The sequence below is a fragment of the Mustela nivalis genome, assembly GCF_964662115.1.
Source record: "Mustela nivalis genome assembly, chromosome: 2".
Classification (NCBI taxonomy): Eukaryota; Metazoa; Chordata; class Mammalia; order Carnivora; family Mustelidae; genus Mustela; species Mustela nivalis.
Genome location: NC_139021.1, coordinates 185,946,837 through 185,970,133, shown reverse-complemented (window position 1 = coordinate 185,970,133; position 23,297 = coordinate 185,946,837). Strand labels below are relative to the sequence as shown.

Genomic DNA, 23,297 nt, shown 5'->3' with positions numbered 1-23,297 from the left:
TCCCGCAATCCGCTACCAGGATTCCGCAGACCACGCCCCGCCTGCGGCCCCGGCCGGCGCAGGGCGACCCCAGCACCACCTCAGTCCCCGCCCCCCACCGCGCCTGCGCACACGCCCCCCGCCCCCCTCCAGGCCCCTCGCCTCACGCACGCGCGTCCTGTTCCTCAGATCTTGCCCTGCGCACGCGCGCTCCGCTCGGCGGCCCCTGTCCCGCGCACGCGCGCTGCGGTCCTTGGGCGAGGCTTCCACCGCCCTGCGCACGCATTGCACGCGCCGCACGCGCCCCGCGCGCCCCGCGTTCTCGCGCAGGCCCAGGCCCCGCCCCCGGCCAGTAGGCGGCGCCGCGGCTTCTGCGCCGTTTATCCGTCGTGCGTCCGGCGGCGCGTCAGTCGGTCGGGCTCGTCGGCCGCCGCCCCGCGTCCTCGCGCCCGCGTGGGAGCTGCGACCCCGCCCGCCTCCCGGTGCCCCCGAGCCGCCGCCGCAGCGCCGTCCGCCCGGCGCCATGTCGCAGAGCGGGACCCCCGGGCTGCAGGAGGAGAACCTGCAGGGTGAGGCCGCGGGGCCGCGGGGGCCGGGGCCGGGGCCGGGGTCGGGGCCGGGGCCGGGCGGGCTGGGGGAACCGGCGGGGCTCGCGGGCCGGGCGCTGCGGGGTCGGGTTCAGCCCGGGTCCTGCCGCCGGAGGAGGGTCCGCGTGCGGCCGGCGCGGGCTCGGGGGACGGGGTCCCGGGCCTCGCCGGGGGCCGCAGACGCTCCTGCTCCCGGTGCGGGGCCCCGGCCGTTGTGCCCCGGAGCGGCCGGCGCGCGCTGGGGACGGGCCTGCGGGGGGTCGCGGCGGGCCCCGGCGGCCTCTGGGCCCGAGCGGGGTCTCCCGGGGCCGACGCAGGCTCGCGGCGCGGCACGTCCCCGACGGGTGTGGCCGGCGGACCCAGGGTGCCCGCCCGCCCGGCCGCTCCGTCCGCGGCGCTGGAGGCTCCGCCGGCGCGGCCCCCCGAGGGCTCTGCCCCGCCCCGCGCCGGCCCCGGGGCTGAGTCCGAGTCCCGCGCCGGCTGCACGGCCGGCGTCTCGGCCCCGCGCCGTCTCTGCGCTGCTGGTGCTCGGCAGGCGCGGTTGCGGGGCGCGGAGACCGCGGGGAGCCGGCCTGGGCCGCGGGCTGGGGCGTCCGTGCTGCGGGCACCGGCCGGCCGCGGAGGGCGGAGCCACTCGCCGCTCGTCACGCGGGCCGCGCAGCTGCCCCGAGAAACGGGCGTCCGGCCTGGTTCCCGGCCGAGGCGGTGCTTGTCCCCTGCCTGTCCCGGCGGGGTGACCTCTTGTTTACGTGCGGAGCGGGGGCCGCGCCGGCCCTGGGGAGCCCGCCCCGCGCAGCGGCAGACCTCGGCCCGGGCAGGTGCCCGCAGAGCTGTTCCTTCGGCCCACGGACGTTCGGCTTGAAGCCCTTGTCCAGCCGGACCGGTCAGGGCCTGCCCCAGGCCCGGGGAGAGGCGCTCGCCGAGCTGATGGTGACGGCGTCCCGGGGAGGGGGTGGCCTCACTGGCTTCCCGCGGGACCCCTGGACTCGGAGCTGCTCGTGGGCCCGGGGCTTCAGCGTGGTGTAGCCCCCCACCCCGCGCTGTGGTCTGCAGCCAGCCGCAGGGCCGCTGGGGCCGGCTGCCCACTGGCCAGAGGGGTCTGTAGAGGAAAAGCTGATCTCCTGAAGGGAAACTGTAGTGTTGGGAAGTTCAGCAGCGAAGGGGGCTCGGCCCCTCGATCCTGGCCCATCCCCCGCATCTCCCGGACGGTCACCGTGAGAGGCCCCGAGGCCCAGTGGAAAAGAGGGCAGGCGACCCCGCGTAGAGGGAGGGGGGCTGCCGGGAAGGGCCGTGGGGTGCGGGGGGCCAGAATGGCGCCGGCCCAGCCAGCAGGGAGCAGGCGCCCGACCTGGGGAAGGAACGGGCTTACCCGGAGTGCTCCAGCCCCGGGCCGCTCTACAGTCAGAGCTGACGGTCCGGCCGGTCTCATTCCGTGTCCCCCAACTCGAGAAGCTTTGGTCTGTCTGGTCTTCTGAAGCCCAGTTCTATTACGGTGACCAGTGGCCGTGTTGACGGAGAGCGGTGAGAACCCGCCGCTTCCGAGAGAAAACGCGCCTCTCCCGGGACGAAGCCCGCCCTGCCCCGCCGCGTCCAGTATCCCCGTGGGAGGGCTGCGTCCCAGCGCCCCGAGGTGGCTGCGGTGCCTGCCGCTGCCCTCCTCCGTGCTCACCCGGCCTGGCTGCCCAGCGTCTCCGCTACAACTGGAGCAAGACGTGCGTGTGCCGGGCTCTGCCTTAGCCTTCCACGCCAGCTTCCAGAGGGCCGGGCGAGGCTTCCCGCAGCCGCCGGGGCCACGCCGCGGGGTGGCCTTCCTCATGGGCTCCACCATGGTGGCCGGAAACACTTGCCCTGGGTCGTGGAGTGGGCCGTGGGGCTAGGGGTGTCTCCTGGGTCACAGGAGAGGCAGGAGCTGCGCTGGGCACCCCGTCTCTAGCTTGTGGGGAGATGGGACGTGGACATGCTGTGTGAGCGGCGTCCCGTTAGCCGCGTGTGTGCCGGGGAGACCGCGGGAGGGGCGTGCAGGGGAAGGCCGGCCAGCCTTGGGCCGGTAACACCACCGTCTGGTTTTTTTTTTTTTTTGATTGTGCCGAGTTACTTGACACGTTGTGATTCTGAGGCCTGAAGCTGCCGTAGGCCCCACGTTTCTTGCTCAGAAAGGTGAGGGAGCTTAACACCTGGCTGACGTGGGTGGCGTGGGTGGCGGGGTAGCCGCCCCCGGGCTCGGCCCCTGCTGTGCTTCCTGCCCAGGTGTTCAGGTTAATAATAAAACTCTCGTCCTGGTCAATCATTCTTGGAGCACAGCTTTTGGACTCCACGGCATGGACAGTCCAGCATGGGCTTTTTTGCTTTCTTGCGGTGCTTAGGTCTTTCTGGGACGTGATTGTAGAAACAGGAGTCTGTCTCACTGGGGTCTTGAGTCGGCCCTTGTGCTGTGACGACAACAACAAAAACACATCACGCGCATCTCGTGGTGCTCGTGTCCGTTATGAATGTTTATTTCTTTGAAGACTAGATTTGGAAGGAACGTACACGCCGGCATGTAGTGTGGCCCGCGGCCCCGGGAGCAGGAGTTGTGCTGCTCCGGCTGAGCCGGCTCGGCGTTGAGCTGTGTCTGCTGGAAAATGTTCGTCTCTGACCTTTCTCCCTGCTTTGTGGCATTGAGCCCCCCAAACCCTTGGAATTTGAGTGATATTAGTGGCTTATTGATAACGGGCCCCTACTGGGAGGTGCTCCCTTGGAACACAGAGTGTGGTAGTGCGGTGCCTCGGGGGCCGTGGCCGCCACACGGGGGTGGACACCCTCCTCCAGGGATGGCGGGGGCTGCAGGTGGGTTCGACGTCACGCAGCAAGGTTCAGAGACGCTTGGTTGGACGAGCGGACGCGCGGGGAGCGGGGCCTCCCCTTCCTCGGACCCAGCGCGGGGGTCTTTCCAGCGGGCGTACCTGAGCTCTGTCCTTCCCGATAACGGGGTAGAGGGAAGTGAAGTGGCTTCCTGAGCTCTGGGAGTTGCTTAGGGAGTGACTGCACTGGGCCGGGCGTCGGAGCCCCGAGCTTGGAGTCTGCAGCAGGTGCGTGAGGAGCGGGACGAGCCCATGTCGGCTGCTCGGCCCGAGAATCTGTCTCTGGATTGTGTGTGGGGGGGACTGACAGCCCCCACGTCCTCCCCACCCCGGTCATGTCAGAAGTGACGCCACCCCTCAGACTCGGTTGACCTCAGGCAGCACAGGCCCCCTGGAGCGCCCCTTCGCCTGCAGAGGGAGCCGAGCCCCGCCTGGCGTCTGCGTGACGGGGAAGGAGCCTCAGAGAACGGGACTGTGTGCCCGGGCTGCTCTGCCAGCCCGCCGAGGGGCTCGGGGGCGGACTCCCACTCCGGAGCTTTCTAAATGACGCGCCAGGGTTGGGGGCACGGAGCTCGGTCGGACGCGTGGTCGCCGGGTAGCCGGGGTGTGGAATGGCCTGGAGTCACGGCAGCTCCTGGGGATGTGCTATGTGCTGGCTGCGGGCCGCTCTGCCTCCTCGTGCCTTAGGGACGTGCTGGTGTGGGCCCGGCCGGCGCCAAGCAGTTGAGCGTGAAAGAGACAAGTTCGCGTGTCACTGGGAAGCGTGTGTGATCTTCAATTGCGAGCTGGGTGCCGGGGTCTGTGCGTTTTCTCTAATGGAGGGGACCTGTTCCACTGCCACGGGCAGGTTAGCCGCGTGTTGGGCTCACTGGGCAGCTGGAGGCCTGCTGGTGCCTCGGTCCACACGGCAGAGGGGAGCGGGTGGGGCCAGGCGATCGCACGGTGTGCGGGGCTGTGCCGTCGTGGGTCACGGTGCCGGCCCTGAAGTTCCCTGCGAACCTGGCTCATGGCGTGTGTCTGGTCCCTGCGTTTCGGTCTTCTGCAGTCTGCCTTCACCGTGCCCCTACTGCCCCGTCCTCCGTAGGCCAGCAGAGTGGCCTCTGACAGATGGTGCTGGAGACACACAGACCTGTGCCACAGAATAGAGAAACTAACCGTCTTGGGCTCAGGAACGGGCCCGTGCATGTGGCCAGCTCGATTTCTCGCAGAGGAAGTAGCGTGGCCGGGGGCAGCGAGGGTGGTCTGGGCAGCGAGTGGCGCCGGGCAGCTCTTCGTCCGCAGGGAGAACCTCACCCGTTTGGGACCACGTGCACAGACGGCAGCCAGGCTCATCAGGCACCAGCCAGGTCTGCAGGCCTCAAGCCTAGAAGGAGATTGAGACTTGGAATTCAAAGCAAAGACCTAACGTTGGAAAGAACGGACATTAAACCCGACAGGGCGAGACGCAGGGACGTTGTTGTGCATTCGGTGGAGAAAGGCTTGTATCTTACATGTGGACCTTGCACAGGAAGAGGAAGAGGTTTTTGAACCATTGATTGATTTCTTTGTTTTTCAGAGAGAGAGAGAGAGAGAGCGCGTGGGGGGGGGCGGGGGCGGGGGAGGGGAGTCTCAGGCGGACCCCTGCAGAGCGCGGAGCCTGACGCAGGGCTCGACCTGAGGACCCCAAGATCATGACCTGAGCCCAGACCAGGGGTCAGACACTCAACCGATGGAGCCACCCAGGTGCCTGTGAGCAGCTAATTTAAAAAGGTGCCGTCCAAGTGGCCAGTAAGCATGGAGAAGATGGCCAGTTCCGTTCGAAATCAGAGAAACGGCAAAGGAGCCCCACAGGACACCGTCCCAGAACGGCCGAACGTCAAGACTGGTTTACTGGGAGGACCGCACCCCCGTTCGGCTGTGTCAGAGGCCTAGGACCACTGAATGTGCAGGTGCTGCTGCTGGCCGCGGGCCTGCCCCGGGGTCCGTGTGGACAGAAGCGAGAGTGTGGCTGCCACGAAACATGAGCAGTCCGGGGGCGCTGAGGTGGCCCAGTCATCGACGGGACTGACTCTAGGCTTCAGCTCAGGTCACGATCTGGGTCCCTCCCGGTGCGCACTCGCTCCCTGCACGCAGTTCCGGCAGGCCTCGCGGGTGGACGGTCTGTGGTGGGGCAGTAGGGGCTCGTGAACCACAGCAGCGCGGGGTGCTCAGCCACACACACGCATCCGCCCGCGCTCGGGGGCCCCCACGTCCAGCCCCCCAGGCACTGCTGTCGGGTCCCGGCCCCCTCCCCAGCGGGGCCGAGCCTGCTGCTTGCCGTGCTTCCAGGACGTGTGTCGGGGGCTCGCGGCCACCCTCTCCGGGCTGGGGCTGCTGCTGGACTCTGCCAGCTGTGGGTTTCCGCAGACACGGGCGGCAGCTGCACAGCCTGTCCTCGCCGTCCAGACGGCGGTGCTGACGTGTCGGTCCTTCTGTGCGGCGTGGTGTGCCGGGGACGGTGCTGAGGTCGGAGAGAACTTGCACGGAAGTGCAGCTGCTGGGGTGCCCACAGCCCAGCCTTGCCCAAGACCGTGGCTCGTGTCGGGCGTGGGGGTGGGCCGGGGCGGCAGGTTCTCCGTCCAGGTTGGGCTAGCGGCCGATCGGCGCCCAGACAGCTCTCTGTGCCTGCAGGATCCGGAGCACGGCCGCGCGGGGTGTTCACCTGCGGTCATTTCTAGTTCGAGAAGGCAGACTTCTTCCTGCAAAGACGTGGCTGACGGCGCACGTCGGGGATGGCTTGCCCTGGTCAGTCTCGTTCAGGGGGAACCTGCCCTTGTCCTACGCGGAGTGTGTTCCTCTGGCTCTGAGGGGCGTGAACACAGACCAGCAGTCCGGGGTTCCTGGGGCGTCAGGATCCGAATGCGATGCTGCCGTGGAAATAAGTGGCGCAGAGATCGTACAGACCTTCCGAGAACTTAAATCTCTTAAGCTCTTGTCGAGCCCTTTCTCTTCTGAAAGTTGAGTGGAAAGAAAGCGTCGCGGTCTGTCGGCCTCCGCTGGCCCAGGGGGTTGCCAGGCACCTGCCCTGCGGCCGGGGGTGGCAGGAGACCGGCCGGTGCGTGTCCGGGGGCGCCGGGGTGCACCTGCGGGAGGTGGGCGCCAGGTGTGTGGGCTCCGCAGTGGGCAGCAGACCCCACTGGCCCCTTCTGTGTGTCCGCCAGGCTCCTGGGTGGAGCTGCACTTCAGCAACGGGAGCGGGAGCAGCGTCCCGGCCTCCGTGTCGGTCTATAACGGCGACCTGGAGAAAATCCTGCTGGACGCGCAGCACGAGTCCGGACGGAGCAGCTCCAAGAGCTCCCACTGCGACAGGTGGGTGTGAGGGGCCCGTCTGCGCGCGCGGGTCACCCCGGCACAGGCCGAGCCCCAGAGTGGCCTCCCCACCCCTGCCTGTGTTGCCGGAGCCGTGCCCTCCGCTGGGAAGGATGGGGTCTGGCCTGTGGAGGGACCGCGGTAAAGCCGGGGGCCTGGGGGGCGGCCGGCACGCACGCAGTGCCCCCGGCATGTCCTGGCCCCGTCAGCTGGGTCCCTGCGAGCTGCCGGGTGTTAGCACGGCTGAGTCAGAAAGCCAAGGTCGGGGGCCCTCGGGCTGTGCCACGGAGCACCGACCCGGTGAGAAGGCCGCAGGCGGGCTGCACTGGGGGTCGTGTGGTCCCCGGCTCCTGCTGCCTGCCGAGCTCAGCCGAAGGGACCGGGGACGGTGGCAGGGAGGCCTGGGCCGGGCCTGCGGGGGGCTGGGCTCCTCGCAGCAGAAACCGTGCTCACATCCCGGTTTCTCTGTCCTCCTCCCTGCGCCCCCAAGCCCGCCTCGCTCACAGACCCCGCAGGATACCACCCGAGCTTCGGAACTCGACGCGCACAGCATCGGCGAGAAGAACAGCTCTCAGGTGGGCGGCGCGGGCAGTGGGGTGGACAGAGAACGCTGTTCTCGGGGGTGGGGGGCTCTTGCCTTGCTTACAGCTGCGCTGGGGGCTTCCCCCCACTTGGCCTCCCGCCGAGCTGACCCGAGCAGGTGTCAAGGTCGTGGGGCCTCCACTGCCCTCAGCTGCCACCCGAGGACGCATGAGGAGCGCGGTGGCTTCCCTCAGGCCTGGAGCCCGGCTGGACCCATGGGGCTGGCATGGAGGGCCTCTGGGGGCCCCTCAGCGGTGGCGCTGTGTCGCGGCTGGCCGTCGGGTTGGCCCTGCCGTGCCGAGCCGTGCTGGTGTTCCGGGTCAGGAACCGGCGGGCCAGTTCGTGAGGCCCCTGCGTGCACGTGTGCGGATGCTCTGGGTCTGACGTGCCGGGCGGGGCTGCGTCCTGCTGTCGGGGAGACCCGGTCTCGGGAACGCGGGCCTTAGGACTGCTGCCCTGGTGCGCGGCGGGATGTGGGGGAAGCGTCCTCTGGGTGTCCCAGTGGTGGTCACGGAACAGTGGACTTCCCTGTGCTGATTCCAGAATCGCTTAGGAAGCAGGTCTTCTGATCCGTACCGCCGGGACCCTTGATCCCACGGGGGTCCCCCTGCCGGGCCCCCTCCCACCCAGGCTCCGTCCCTCCCGGGTCCCCCAGACGGCCATCTCGGGGCAGCTGGCTGGGTGTACCCTGCGTTCCAGAGCGCTTCCAGGATGGGGAGCGGGGGTCTTGCCGACTTTCAGAAGGAATCACAGACTCAGGTTCAGAGTTTTTAAAAGCAAAACACCAGAAAGTCTCCTGTCCTTAGGGTCTGGCCTTACGTATCGCAGGTGTGAGTTTTGGGTTCTTTCCCTCCCACTGGACGAAACCGCCCTTTCCAAGACCGTGGCGCGCGGCCCTGGGTCGCCCCAGCCGTGTGGGCCTGCGGAGCACTTGGATTTTCTCCTCGGAAAACCTGCCCCGCCCTTGGCGTCGGCGTGTGGACGCCCTCGTCCTCCTGCGCCCTGCTTCCTCGGGAGACCGCGTCTGCCGCCCCGTGTTGTCTGGAGCGGGGGCGCGCGGTGCTGAGTGGCGGCGCATGTTGCTTCTGTCGTAGTCGGAGGAGGATTACCTGGAGAGAAGGAAGGAACTCGAGAGCATCCTGAAGAAGAACTCGGACTGGATCTGGGATTGGTCGAGTCGGCCAGAAAACATCCCCCCCAAGTGAGTGTGTGCGGTGGCGCGGGGGCGTCCCGGGCGCGGGGCGGGCGGCTCACCGCGTGTCCCCTCCCCAGGGAGCTGCTGTTCAAGCACCCGAAGCGCACGGCCACGCTCAGCATGAGGAACACCAGCGTCATGAAGAAGGGGGGCGTCTTCTCGGCGGAGTTCCTCAAGGTCTTCCTCCCGTCCCTGCTGCTGTCTCACCTGCTGGCCATCGGGCTGGGGTGAGTGGGGCCGCGGGGCCGCCTCTGCGTGCTCCCGAGGGCAGGGGATCTGGAAACCTGGCCTCCGGGTGTAGATCGTCCGTCCGCTTCCGTAACGTGGGGCCCGGGTCGGGCCCCAGCCCCCTTGCTCCTGACCCTGCTGTGGGGTGGCCCTGACGGAGCCCTGGCGCGTGTCTGCCTGGTGCCTCCGTGACCGTCCATGTCCGTGCGGACTCAGCCACACTTGTCCGTTCTCGCACCATGTGGACGGATGCTGCACGGACACGCTGAGCTGGCCCTCGCTGCAGCGGGCCAGGCTCGGGAGCCGCGCCACTTCCACAGCGCAGCCGTGCTCCGGCAGCCCGGAAGCGAGCCCCACTTGGCTCTGGTGTCCCGCGCCGCGGGCTGAGCTCCCCTCCAGCCTCTGTCTTAGGGTGCCGCGGTGTTCAGTGCATGCAGCTGGCCGGACAGACCGGACGGTCACTGTGAGCGTCTGTCGGAGGCTGGCCTCCCGGGCCCCAGGGAGATGGGACGAGACAGCCCTTGAAGCACTGTCCCCGCATTTTCCCAGATCCCGGGGATGGGGCGCAAGAGACCTGGGGTGTTGGAAGTCTTAGGGCCGGTGGGCGCTTCCTGGTCTTGGAAGGTTCTGTGTCGCCCTCTAGCTCTGTGGGAAGTAAGCAAGCACAGGGCTGCCTTCCCCGCACTCCCTGGAGCCCCACACCCTCGTTCCGGGAACTGTGCCTGGGACATGGCTTCCCAGTGGGTCAGAGGCTCCTGGACGTCAGTGTCCGATGTGAAGCCCTCCCCGGCCCTGGGCCAGACCGTGCCCCCTTCCGGCTCGGAGCTCTGGCTCTCAGCACGGCCCCACTGGCTTCCTCCTGGCCCGTGGGGCTCAGCCGGGCTCGGGTTTTCTCCAGGGCTAGCAGGTTCGGCTCTGTGGGAGCAGGGCCCAGGGCACATTCAGTCCCGGCTTGGGCCTTCGCTTCGAGGCAAGTCCCTGCAGCCCGCTCCCGCGCACTGTCCCTGCCCCTCCCCGGTCCTGCGAGGCTCGTGGAGCTTCTGGTGCCCGGAGTCCAGCCCCCTCGTTCCTCTGAGGCAGCTCCCGGCAGGCCCTGGGGCCTCTCTCCTGCCCGCGGGTGCGGTGGGTGGTGACTCCCCAGCAGTGTGTCACTGCGCGAACTTCTAGACAGACCACGACGGCCTTTCTGCAGCTGGCCAGTGGCCGCCTCTGTACGGGGACCGAGCGCATCCGTGCAAGAGCACAGCTGGCCCTTTTCTGAGGTAGATGTAAAGATGGGACGTTGAACCCTGATACGCTCACCCGGGAAGAGACCTTTACGGAGAGATTCAATACCGGCTTCTCAGTAGCAGGTGGAGGGTAGCCCGTCCTCGCCGGCAGGAGCTCTAGGCCGCCCGCGCACCCAGTCTCCGCCGGGAGAGCCATGGGCCCCGTGCTAACAGCTGTTGCTTTTTCTGTGAAGGATCTACATCGGGAGGCGCCTGACCACTTCCACCAGCACCTTCTGATGAAGACTTGGAAGCTGGCCTTTGTCCCGTAGCGGGGGGTCGGCGCTGTGAGCTGAAGAGCCGCCTGGGGCCGAGCGGAGCGCGTCTCTCGATCCGGCCGGCTGTTCGGAGAACCGTGCGCTCCTCGTCTGCTAGAATGAAAGACAAGACAGAAAACCCCAACACGCTAAGCTGTAATCAAACCTACGGGATCAATTACTGCGCATGTGCTGCTGAGGAACGTCAGTAGTAGTCGGGTAGTGAGTTTTGTTCGGGTACCATAAGTAGCAAAGTGTAAGTAATTTCAACACACTAGATACGACGTGTAGTATTTTAACAAAAATTATCTGTATCGTTACTCAGTTAAAATACTTTATATTTGAAAAGAGTGAATAATGTTTATTAAAATAAGAATGAATGTTTATTAAAATGACTACATACGGGGTTTGTCCCAAGTGAATACTGTGGCCTTACACGCACACTGGCCTAGGAAGCGCTGGGTGTGAGTGGGCAGGTTGTCTCCGCTGCAGACTCCGCCGACCCCCGCTGCCGGTCACACAGCGGGGTCCGGGGAGCAGATGCCGACGCCTGCGTCCGCCTCCAACACGAAGCCGCGGGCCCTGCAGCCGCCCCGGACGGTCGTCGCCTGTCCTGGGCACCTGCTCACGTCTTCCTCTCTCAGCGCCTGGATTGCTGACGCGAGTCCTTCTCTCTGTGTTCGTGTCTCCCCGAATCAGCTTCGTTCTAAGCAAACCTCTGTCTACGAGAGACTGGAAATAGAAAAAATAAATCTCCGCTAAATCCTTCAGAGATGACTGTGGTCATGTATGGTTTAAATGAAATGTTAAAAAACAGTAAAAAAAAAAAATAAAGGTCAGAAAGCTTTCTGATTAAACCAGGCGTCTGCCCCGCTGCCCAGTTCCCTTCCCGAGGCCTGACCTCCGCACGGCTGCCTCCTGGGCCCCTTGTGTCCCCGCGTGCATCTGTCCTACATTTCCACCCTCAGCTCAGTTGTGTTAAATAGCATTTTAGTTTTTAACATTTCTGCTTACATTTAAATGATGACCCTGGACCCAGCTGTGGACCGCTGCCTCACTGGGAGAAGAATTGTTCGTGGGACTTCGCCAGCAAAGGTGAGGCTCCCAGTGACGCGGACGTGCTTCGGCCCAGCCAGTCCTGTGTGACTCACAGCGGGTGGATTTGCCTTTCGCTGGGAACGGGGGCTCGTTCTTCCGCTGCTGGGTCTGGAGCGCCTGCCTGTGAGGGCCACAGCCAGCAGGGCCGCGCGAGGGCACCCCCCCCCCCACCCCCCGTCTTCAGCGTTGGGCGCTGCCCTGTGGCTTTCCCGAGCCATCGCCTGGGCCACTGGGGGCCCTCTGCAAGGCCGCCGTTCGTCCCCGTCTCGGTGGCACTGGGCAGTGAGCAGAACTGGGCAGAAGGCCTCCAGGGCTGTTGGGAAAGTGCTTTTTGGAGTGACATGGGGATTGAGGCTTAGGCCTTCTCGAGGCCTCTCCCACTCAGCGTGAAGGTGGACATTGGACTCCTCGAAGCGCCGTGTTTGCGTGGATTGTGTGTGTGTGTGTGTCCTCGCGTTTGGGAGGGAGAATAGCGCTGCAGGCCTTGGGGTCTCGCAGATGGCCCTTTGTACTTGCCGCTGAATTCACTGAGGAGCAAGTGCACGTGCTCGGATTATGTTAAGGAATCCGGCCACAGAGCTGGTCATCCTGAACGTGGTTTCTGGTCCAGACACCTGCAAGCTCCAGTGGGGCGCTGGGGCGCTGGGAGCACAGGAGGCTACGGCTCTGGAGAGAAATCAGGCACCTGGAAAGCCACCTGCTCGCTCCTTCTGACCGGTGACCCACTCGTAGGAATCTGTCCTGAAGATGAACCTCTGGAGGCCTGACAACCTACAGGAGCGTGTCCAGTAACATATGCTCTGTGGTGGCGCAGTGCGTGTGCGCAGCTGGTCGGGTGCACATGCCACGGGGCTCCCGTGCTGCAGCCCCGTGAGGCTTCTCAAAAGGACCAAGAGGTCTCAACAAACGGGGATTTCTGGGGTGTGCTGGTTCTCCAAGAAACGGGCACCACAGCTGGTGGCCGGCAGCTGGAGCATGGCCGCCACGTATGGGCGGGTCGGTGTCCCTTGAGTTCCCTTCCGGGGACCGGCCTGCTCGGATAGCGGGAGGCGGGGGGCGTGCTCTGGGCCAGCTGCGCTCCCAGGGACTCCGAGCGCCTCCCCCCTGGGGAAGGCGGCCCAGCTCGGACACGGGCCTCAGACGCTGCCCAGTATGGATACTAACCACGGAGAAGAGGAGCTGAACCCTAGCTGCAGCCGGTGAACAAAAAGTATTTGAAAAAACACATCTGGTGTGCTGTTGTTTGTGCAAAACCGCGCGGAAGGGACTAGAACTCACTTGGGAAGAAGGATGGACAGACCTAGAAGTGCGGGAGACTGGCTGCTGCCGGGGGGCAGGGGTGCTGGCGGGTAGGGAGGGGAGGCGGACTAGAAGGCTTAATACCTTTTCCGTGACTCAGAACCCCAGCGATGCTTCACATCCCGAATCCATCACTGAAACCAACGTTCTCAAAGGGATTCAACCTGGAATGCCAGGAGGGACACTTGACTCTTAAAGGAGGCACCCTCGTGGGGCAGGGGAGGTGGACCCACAGACGGCACAGGGCGGCCAGGAAGGGGCGGGTCCTAGCCGGTGGGGGATGCGGACGGGGCACCTGGAGCCGCTCACGGTCCTGAGTCACGGCCCTCCACGCGCGTGTGCCGGCAAACTCGGATCTAGCTTTGTGTAAAGGGCCTGACGCCCATCAGCGGTGGTGGGCCGGCCGCTTCCCGGGCCGGGAGTCAGGAAGGGCTCAAAGCCAGCACCGAGAAAGGACGGACGCCAAAGCGGAGGAACCCAGCAGTGGGACAGCCAGGGCACAAGCTTCCAACAGGAATGGACGATGGCCCGAGACTGGCGGGCGTGCCCGGGGCCACAGCGGCAGCAGGCAGGTGGCAGAAAGGCTCGCTCTCCCTCAGGACCGCAGCGACGGGCAGAAGGGCCGACGGGAGGACGGACGCCTGCCGAGTGCGTGGGGGCTGGAGGGGTGGGTAAGGGTGTGAAGACGCCAGGATGTCTTCCCCCGAAGAGTCATCACAAAACGGGAACTTGGGGCGTGACGGTGAGGAAGCCTCGTGCGGCCGGAATCAACCCACGCGCACACGCTCAGCACCCTCGAGGGGCGGCCGGAGCCCGGGGCTGGGGAGTCCGGACCCTGTGCCACTGCGCAGTGTGACGCGGGCCGCCAGCTGGCTCTGCGGGTGGAGAGAGTTCAAGCCCCCGCGGGGCGCAGAGATGACGTTCACGTCTCGGGGCGCCTGGGGGGCTCCGTCGGTGAAGCCTCCAGCTCTTGATTTCGACTCAGGTCATGTCAGGGTCGTGAGATGGAGCCCCACGTAGGGCTCTGCCTCAGTGGGGAGTCTGTTGGAGACTCTCCCTCTCCCACTGCCCCTGCCTGCATGCCCTTTAAAGTATTATTTTTTAAAGATTTTATTTATTTGAGAGAGCACAAGTGAGGGAAGGGGCAGTGGAAGAGGGAGAAGCAGGTTCCCCAGGGAGCAGGGGACCTGACATGAGCCTTAATCCCACCCAGGACCTGAGCCGCAGACAGACGCTTAACCCACCCAGCCAGCCACCCTTGCGCCCCTGATTAAAATATGATAAAATCTTTAGAAAAACTGTAGAAAAACTGTTGAAAACACCCAACAATGAATTTAAGACCATGGGCAGTGACCTTCCTGACCCTGATCTTGGGGATGGATTTTTGGATTTGAGACAAATGCAAAAGCAACAAAAGCAAAAATAAACCAGTGGGACTAGAGCAAACGGACAAGATGGTGCTCACCCGGGAGGCCGCGGGCGTGACGGAGCAGAAACCTGCGGAGTAGGACAGAATGTCTGCAAAGATTTGTGTGAGAGGGAGCTGACCTTCAGAACAAGCCCCACGACCTCCTCTAACAAGCCGGTTGGGTTAAAAAAGGGCAGAAGACACGAGCAGACCTTTCTGGGACATACGGACATGTGGGCGGCCAGCAGACACGGGAAGCCGTGCTCCACATCGCGGCCATCAGGCGGACGCACATGCGAACCACAGTGAAGCGTGGCCTCGCGCCGGTCACAATGGCCAACATCAGAACAGCAGGTCACCGTTGGCAAGGGTGTGGGGAGAGGGAGCCCTCGGGCCGGCCGGCGGAGTGCAAGCTGCCGCGGCCGCTGTGCACAGCAGGCTCCTCCAGCGGGTGAAGACCGATGTGCCACGGCCCAGGCCCCTGCCCGTGCGCAGAAGCAAGCAGCGCTCTGATCGGACGCTACACCCCACCCCGGTTCACAGTGGTGCGTCCAACAGCCCAAATTGGGAAATAGCCTAAGTGTTCACCTTACATGGATTAAATGTGCGCTCCGTGTCTCGCACACACTCAGAAATACGATGCAGCCGCAGAACAGCAGGAAATCGGGCCATTTCCTTCGTTTCCAGCATGGACGGACCTCGATGCCCTGACGCCCAGTGGTCGAAGTCTCCTGTTCGTTCTCTGAGATGTTATCTGAGAGGCAGAGAGCTGGCGAGCAGGGGAGGGGCAGGGGGAGAAGCAGACCTCCTGCTGAGCCGAGAGCCCGCCGCGGGGCTCCCTCCCAGGGCCCTGAGATCAGGACCTGAGCCGAAGCGGACGCTTCGCGGACGGAGCCCCCCGGGCGCCCCACCACGTGGGATGTAAGAACAAACCCACCATCAGGCTCACGGACGCAGGCGGGGCTGGTGGCCGCCAGAGCGGAGTCGGGCGGCAGAGACGGGCGGAAGGAGCGAGAAGGCTCCGCCGTCCAGCCACACACCAAAGCCGCGGGGACGGAAGTCGGGGTGTGGGGCTACAGCACCTGGAAGCTCCGACGGGAGCAGCTCTGAGCGGTTCTCAGCACAGGAACTGGCGTTCCGTGAGCGTCGGGACGGACGCCGACCGGTCGCTGCGGTGAGCAGACAGCGGTCATGTCCCCCTGAAACTGGTCTCTATTCACGGTACCTCAATTGAAAAAAAAGGAAATCACCATTTCTAACAAGAACCATAGAATCACACTGCATTAAAATACTTCGATTTCAGAGAATGTACTTTTCCTCTGAAAGTTCTTGGAATAACGACAAATTCCTGCTCCTCACCCCCACGGAACACACATTTTCAAAGATATCTCGAGATCTGCAGAGACCCTGACCAAGACCTCTGGGGCAGACAAGCGGACCGTCTCAGGAACTCTCAGAGACGCCCCCGACAGCCTGGGGAGGGTGTGAGGCTGCCACGGAGCACCCCACGGGGGCAGCGCTGTCCCCACACCTCCGGGCCCTGTGCGCTCCAGTGGCCGCCCGCATAGCCACGGACCCAGGCCAGGAGCAGGCTGTCGGCGGTGCCCCCAGGGTGCCAGCGACGCGCCCCAGAGTGTGCGGCCTGGAGGGATCTTCCACAGAACACGTGTGCGGATCCGCGCGGGTAGGGGCTTTGTCGGCGACTTACCGGGTACGGGAACATCAGAGAAACGGTGGTGTCACCGGCTCCGCCATCCTCGACGGCAGGGGACCGAGAACGAACGCGGGCCAGTGTTCGGGGGAGGAGCACCCCGCGAGGCAGGACAGGAAGGACGGGCCGGCTGGTCCTACGTAGCAGCAGCCCAGACTCCCAGCCAAGGGGGCAGCTGCCTGCCCTGGGCCCCTGGTGCTGGGACGCAGCCGGCACTCACGCTCTGAGGACAGGGACGCGCTGCCAGACGAGGTGCAGATGGGGCTGGCGGACACCAGGCCCAGCGGACCCCCCTCCACACATTCTTCTGCTTGTCGCCCCGGGCCCTCAGCAACACCGCGTGCACGCGCTCCGCATCCCATACGCACCCGCCCCTCGCCAGCTCCGGGGGCTGCAGTGTGGGGCCCAGAGGCCCAGTGTGCAGGCCAGAGCCCCCACCGTGACCATGTGCCACCGGGTATCCACCCGGACCCCCAGCAGACTGGTGTGGGGGTAACTGCTGGCCGAGGGGAAGGGGTGCGTGCCCCCGGGATCTGCGCCCAGGCTGGCGACACCCCATGGCTGCCTGTGACGGCCCCGTGTCGGGGGGGAGGGCTGCCTTTTACCCACGTGTTGTCCTGACCCCAGACCGGGCAGAGACTCCTGGCGTGCTCCCTGCCCTGGGCACCAAGGAGCCCCTTTGCACCGAGGGCGGGACCCATGGCAAGCAGGAGGCCGGCCAGGCAGGTGTGAGCAGAGCATGCGGTCGGTCCGGCCCAGCGAGCGGAGGAACTTGGGCTCAGCAGGCTGAGGCCTGGAGGCTGCCGTCTGGGGCTCCGGCGGCCGCCTTCTCTGCCCCGGGAAGGCCAAGGTCTGGGTCTTGGTTGGTTTTCACACCAGCTTACGCGAGACGTTTCTGGACTTGCTACACTAGGCGGCCGGAGCGCCCGAGCCAGGCCGTAAGGGGAATGAATGATGGTTCTGTCGCCGCCTCACACGCCTGGCAGGGTCCTCGGGCAGCCCCCACCTCAGACCGGGGCTCCGCACGAGGACCGACCTCCTCCGGACGGCAGGGGCCTGCCGCTCCTTCCCCTCCGGAGCCGAGTCGTCGCCGTCACCCAGGCCGACCGGGCCAGGGCTCCGGCTCCTCCGTGCACAGGGCACGGGTCTGAGAGAAGTCCAAGTGCGATTTCGGACCCTCTTCAACCCCCTTCAGCGAAGACTTGCCGACGAGTCCTCCTGAGCACACCGTGCACCAGCAGAGCCCCCGGCTCAGCCCGGCTGCCAGGGACGCCCACGGGGGCTGCTGGGGTGCGGGGCACACAGCCTCCGACTGCGGACTCGGGGCCGCTCAGCTCCTCCGAGAGCGGGCAGAGCCGTGGCCTTTGCTGTCGTCACACTGCAAGTGCCGTGATTTGCGGACGGCTGACCACCAGGCTCCTGAATCTCACACTAGCTTATTAGAAGCTCGATTTTTCTTTAAAACAAAGAAACAAAACAAAAAAAGCGTGTGTAAATCCACACACGAATAAAGCGTATTCACCCCGACGCCGGCCCCCAGCCTGGAGAACGTGAAAGCTTCGAGGAAAAGAGCAGCACAGAATTCTAAGAATGAAACCGTTCACACAGCTGACTTCCAGGAACAGAGACGGCGTCTGTAACCGTGACCGAGGACGGGGAGGGCCGTGGCGGCCGCAGGCGCAGCGCTGCCCTCCGTGGGGGCCCCCGGGTGACGGCGGGCCCGAACACACAGCCGAATCTGGTTCAACACTGACAACTCGTCACGCCTTTCCGACAGCTGACGCGGAGTCGCCGTCCCACCAGCACTTTCCCGAAGGACCAGGGCGGGCGAGTCCTTGCAGAGCTGTGCACCTCGGCTCGGTCACTGCCAGCAATGGACACACCGTGAGAATTATGGGGAAGTTTCTAACTCAGCGTGTATTAAAGTGGCATTCTGTGAACGTTAACTCAGGGTGCGAGCGCACGCTCCCCACGAAGGTCTCTGTCCTTACAGGTGGCGTTCACAATCAAGATACGCCTCAAAATTTCAAGACCAGCGCATGTGGCCGGGCGCTCCTGTCCCCTGGAGGACACTGTGACTAGGGCCGTGTGTGGAATCCCAGTAAGGTCCAGTCACTTGGCCCTGGCACATGTCTGTATTGTCTTGGGAAATGCTCATTTCTGGTATCAAAGATCCTGCTTAAAAAACCCACCCCCAAGGCAGTGACGGCGTCACACACGGACTTGGGAAGCAGCCAGAGGCCAGCGTGCGCGTGATCCCGGCAGTTCGCAGGAAGAACGTCCCTCCCACAAGTCCTCCGTGTCCCCGCTGTGACCGAGGCGCTGTGGGACCCAGACATGTCCTCTCAGGGCAGCGACGGTGATGCTCGCGGCTCTCTCCGGGGGCCAGGGCCGGGGCCAGGCTTCGCACAGACCTTACCGGGCGCGTTACCTGCACCATTTCCACAGAAATAAAACAGATTTTGAGCTTGGAACGGACGGGCTCCCAGCCCAAGAGCCGCCATCTGCCAGCCAGGGACAGAAGCTGTGCCCTTGTTCCAAAGCGCGAATCTGCAGAATCTCATGACGTGCAACGAGCAAAGAAAAGGCCGATACTGATCTCGGATTTAAAACCACTTTTTATAGTGTGTTGTTTTATTCGGTGGTCACACCCGAGGCTGTGATGGCAGGTACAGGTGTGGGGGGTAAAAAGCTGCGGGACCTGCTCGGGGAACCACGCCCTCGGCAGGGCCACCCGGGCTCGGAGGACGGGGCGGGGCACGATGGCACGCGCGTGTGAAGGCCCGAGTGTGACGGGGGAGCCGGGGGGTAAGAGTTTCAGAAAAAGAGATGTTCCGCCAGACAACTTTCCTCTTGGGCGTTAACCTTTCGGCCTGCGGACCGGAAAGGAAGGCTCAGACTGAATAAATACACGACCTGGAGGAACGGCCTTTACTGAGCACTGTCCACCCGCCGCGCGCTGAGCGAGGCTCCGCGGAGCAGCGGCCGCCCCTCCAGTCCGCGAAGGGGAGCGGGCAGCAGCGCCTGCTCCTCACGGGGAGGACAGCGCCCCTCCTCGGAGAAGACGGCCGGGCTCAGTCCCCGCGCTGGCTTCCTTAGTTGGCCTTGTCCCGGAAGATGTACAGGTTGTTGGTGGCGGCCACGGCGATGATGTTCTCCGCCGGGTGCCAGGCCGTGTGCAGGATCTTCTTGTTGAAGTCCAGACTGTCCACGCTCATCTCGTCCTTCCTCCTCTTCCCGCCTGCACACACCTTCCGAGGCTTTAAGCTGGCTCGAGGCTTACTGTTCTCCCGGGAGGCTTCCAGCGTGACGTCCCTCCGCGTGTTCCGATCGAACATCCTGAAGAAGTTGTTGTAGGACCCCGTCATGATCGCGCTGCTCGAGACAAGAAGAGAGAGCAACGCCCGTCAAGGAGGAAGCGCTCAGCACCCCGGCCGCGCGCGGGCCCCTCCCTCACCCCTCCTCCCCCGGACAAGACCTTTCTAGAGAAAACGGCACTACGGATGGGCCGGGGAGACATGCAGGGGAAACGTCCTGCTCCACGGGGACGCACAATCACGTCGGCAAAAAGAAGTACAGACGAGAAAAGGAAAAAAGAACCGTGACGCTTTTCATTACACCGTTTTGTTTCCTTAGTGATCTCCACGCCCAACGTGGGGCTCCAACTCACAGCCCGGAGACAGGAGTCCCACGCTCTCCTGACGCAGCCAGCCAGGTGCCGCACGCTAATGCGTCTTTAAAAAAGTAAAAGAACACAGTCACAGTGTATTTGTTTTCAGGTCTGGAACGCCTGCGACTCTGCCGCAGGGGACGCCAGTCAGACTTGTCCCAGCACAACACACGGCTGCTTGAACAGCACTTGACTCATTCGGATGTCGAAAAGTCACTTCACAGGAAGCAACAGGAACACAACGAGAAGTCCCAGACCTCAGTGCGGGTCTCCAGCATTAAGGCTAACGGCTTCCACCTTTTCTATAGTCAAAACATTTGTTACACAGGTTGAAACTTCTGGTCTTTTTCTATAAAACTGAGAGGAAAATGGCCCACAGCCCGTGTTGCCATGATTTGGCCCACGGCTTTAGGACGAGCCCCACTGCAGACCCCGCAGCCTGCCATCTGATCGAGGCACGGCCGGCCGCTGACCCTGACCGCGGGCGAACCCCCCGGGGTCTGACTAAACCACACGCAGGGAACAGGCTCAAGTCCGAGACCACTCTGCTCTCGAGCCCCGGGAGCGCCCAGCCGGGGACACTCGCCAGCTCAGCCTCGGGCCAGATACCGGCAGGGAAGGCTGAGCGGGGTGTGCCCACGGGGAGCTGCCGTGCGCGCTCGGGAAGCCGCACTTCCTGGGAACACAGAGGGCGGGAGACTCCCTCAGGGCCCGCTGTCTTGTGCCTGGCAGAACCCACAGCGGACTGACTGCGGCAGACCCCGGACCCCGGCTGCTCTGACCACCGTGCTCGCACGGGAGCAGGAAAGGCGGCGTCCCCAGCCGCACTGGTCCAGTGACCCAACCACACAGACGACCACCGTCCCGAGCAGTTGGCCAGGTGTCACCCTGTTCGCTAAGACAAAGCAGACTCGGGAACAAGTGGTATGTCCATTTCTGCTGCTGGACAACCCGAGCACAGCCAGGCGGTGCCAGGGACAGCACAGCCCCGGGCGGAGGGCAGGTCCCCCCTCGTGCCACAGCATCCCTCCGCAGGGGCTTCCCGGCCAGAAGGCAGGGGAGGGTTTGCAGGGAGGAAAGAACAGGCAGTGTTCCTGGAAAGTTCTCTGGCGTTCCTGGGGTGGGAGACTTAAGGGAACATTTCAGTGTTTCGGACAGACCAAGAGGCATAAAGAAAAATACACGGACTGTCCACCTACCCATAGGCCACGGCCTGCTGGGTCCAGAAAGACGGGTCCCCACCCGGGGCCCCCAGCAGGACGGTGAGTCCTCAGAGCAGGACAGGATCATTCCGGGACATGTTTACGTGTCAAACAGTTACACATTCTTAACAACACATCCATCTCGTGCGCTCTACGAGACACGGAAGCCGTTGGGTCGTCGTCTTCCAACAGCTTTCTCCGGTCTGTATCCTTGTGAGGCCGTCTATGGCTCTTCCTGTCGCAGGTCACGAGAAGACCCGTTCCCTGCCCCTCACCGGACACGGGCACTGGGGCTCCGTCAGACGCTCGCTCGCTCCTGTCTCTCAACAGCTCTCCCTGCCTGTGCGGCTTTACGGACGCACGCGGGCCCTGCCAGTCTCCAGAGGACCACGGTCATCAGCCTCCGGCCTCCAGCCTGCCCGACATTGCTGTCGTCGTGAGAGCTCTGGGGTGGCATCCCGGTCACTCTGACCTGCTGTCTCCTAATGAAAATGAGCATTTTTATCCATTTTCTTCCCATTTCTATTAACTCCCATTCCTGAGCTTCACTGTCCTACCGACCGGGACTCCTGTGCAGAGTCTGGACGCTTCCCTCTGGAGCAGCCGTACTTCTCTGCTCGTGCGGGTTTCGCCTTCACCACCGTGCCCAGCGTGTGTCCATCGGCCCGGGAGACGCCGCTGACGCTCCAACACCGCCGCCACCTGGACCCGGGCTCACGGCGCTGCCACGGCTCTGGCCCCGTCCCTGCAACACTCAGCTTGTCCCTCCGGCTGAGGGAGAGCCGTAACTGTCCCCCCAACACGGACGACCGAGACTAGTGACTCATGCAGCGTCCACGCTCCTCAGCTTTGCTCACAGGGCTGGGGCCAGCAGCGGCTGCTTTCGATGGCGTCCCTTCCGGGGGGTGCACCCCCGTCTCGTGAGCTCCCCGTGAGGGTGAACTGCTCTCCACCTGAAAGCAGCTTATTGCACACGCGTTCTGAGCGATCCCCATCTCGACACACGCCCCACGTGCTGGCGCGAGCACGAGGGCCGCGGCGCGCCGTCCACCTGCTGCGCGGAGCGGGCTGCTCTCAGCCGGACCGTCTGTTCTCCAAAGTAGCGTGTCAGGCTGTCCACGGCTGTTTTCAAGGTCTCTTTGCATCGGGACCTGTGGTTTCGTTCTGACACAGGGGCGGGGGCGGTCTCTGCGCCTCCTGAATCCACGCGTTCACTCTCCCACCAGCTACCAGAAATCCCGATCTGGCTGTGGTACAGGCACTCCTGGGCACGCATCTGCAATCTGCCCCGTACCCCCCCAGCCCCCGGTGCTCCTGACCTTCCACGGGTCCCACTGGCCACACTCCAGAGGCACGTTGGGGCCCCTCTGATGCGGCTCAGTTCGAAAACCCAAGGTCTCTCTTCCTACTCTGGGTCTCCTACCAAGTCCACGGCCATTTTCAACCACTGCGCTTTTCGTTTCTAGAAGTCCTGTTTGATTCCTTTACGAATTTCCTACGTCATATTTAGGGCTCTCAGGATTCCTTCCGATGACCTGAAAACATCTCCAGCGTTCAACTCTCACGCCCTGCAGCTTACGCTCCAGGATCGGACTCCTCAGAGGGGAAGCTCCGTTGCTGTTTCTGACTGGTTCCCAGCAGCTCCGTGTGTACTTGGTACTTCTCACCTATATGCTCGCATCTAACGGATTTTCATCGGCGGAAATCCCGAGTCCGGGGGTGCTGGGCGAGGCACACCGCCAGGTCAGGTGGGTTTGCGGACAGCGCAACACTGGAGTGCTCTCTCCCAGGCCGGGTGCCAGGGCCCCGCAGTGTCCGAGCGCAGGCGTGCAGCCTCTCTCTGTCGGAGCTGAGCGCGTGCTGGTCGGGACCCCAGCCCCACTGCTTGTGCGGCCCTGCCCAAGGCCCTGGTGTTGCTGCCAGGGCCTTGGGAGACGGATGCCCGCACAAGGCGCACACTGTTTGCCGGGGCGGGTACAGCCCGGTGCTCTGCCTCTGCCCCCGGAGGCTCGCGTCTGCCGCAGTGCCCACGCAACACGGAGAGGTGGCGGTCGGCGTGACAAGAAGGCGGGACCTGAAGTGGTTGCCCTTCCTGAAGCCCAGAGCCCTGCCCGCTCTGTAGGGCTTGACTCCTCAGTTAACTTTTCCAGGTCCCGCGGCCGGTCCAGACACAAATGCCCCATCCTGGGAGGGAGGGCCGGCCGACGGTTCCACATCTCCGGGCACTTCCGTGCTGTTCCCAGCCGCCACGGTCTCGGGCACATTTCCCTCAGGACTCCCATCTGCACGAGGATGGATGATGCCGTTTCCGTAATCCCTGAGGGTCTCACTGCCAGCGCGCACTGTGCGGACCCAAGGCTTCTTGACGCCCACCAGCCCTCCACTGTGAAAACCGAGCCAGCAGGGTCCTGGGATCAGATGTTCCCGGACCTTCTGCTTCCCGTCTCCTCTTCATCTGGCCATCGCGCACTCTCCCTCGCTCACGTGCAGAGATCTGTGGCGGCTTGGCCAGCAGCACAGGCCTCTGCCGCTCAGGTCACAGGGAGGCCCCACCTGAGGCCCCACCTGTACTACTAGGGACGGTGACAGTCTCCTTCCAGCACCAGCAACGCACCGTGTTGTCGGAGATCGGAGACACGGCCCTCA

General features: G+C 64.3%; 2 protein-coding genes across 7 annotated transcripts in view; one reads left to right on the top strand and one right to left on the bottom strand.

Annotated features, from left to right (window-relative positions):
- The first annotated feature begins 432 nt into the window (after positions 1-432).
- Positions 433-11,125, top strand: BNIP3 (BCL2 interacting protein 3). The gene is made up of 6 exons (XM_082721572.1): positions 433-548; positions 6,586-6,733; positions 7,224-7,308; positions 8,410-8,516; positions 8,588-8,737; positions 10,201-11,125. The coding sequence occupies exons 1-6, from the start codon at positions 503-505 to the stop codon at positions 10,244-10,246; spliced, it is 582 nt and encodes a 193-aa protein (XP_082577698.1). The 5' UTR covers positions 433-502; the 3' UTR covers positions 10,247-11,125.
- The window catches only part of PPP2R2D (protein phosphatase 2 regulatory subunit Bdelta), a 50,768-nt gene continuing 38,399 nt past the window's right edge, over positions 10,929-23,297 (bottom strand). For 5 of the 6 annotated variants that reach the window (XM_082721567.1, XM_082721568.1, XM_082721570.1 and 2 more), the window contains one exon: positions 18,380-19,154. In XM_082721567.1, coding sequence (XP_082577693.1) covers positions 18,875-19,154 — 280 coding nt within the window. In that variant the 3' untranslated portion in view covers positions 18,380-18,874. Of the gene's footprint in view, positions 12,825-14,656; positions 15,294-18,379; positions 19,155-23,297 lie in introns of those variants that run through there. The other variant, XR_014309126.1, reaches the window with a different exon arrangement.

Coding starts and splice junctions, on each gene's coding strand:
- BNIP3 (XM_082721572.1), top strand. CDS start 503: ATGTCGCAGAGCGGGACCCCCGGGCTGCAGGAGGAGAACCTGCAGG. Junction 8,517..8,587: donor CCAGAAAACATCCCCCCCAA/GTGAGTGTGTGC, acceptor TCCCCTCCCCAG/GGAGCTGCTGTTCAAGCACC. Junction 8,738..10,200: donor CTGCTGGCCATCGGGCTGGG/GTGAGTGGGGCC, acceptor TTTTCTGTGAAG/GATCTACATCGGGAGGCGCC.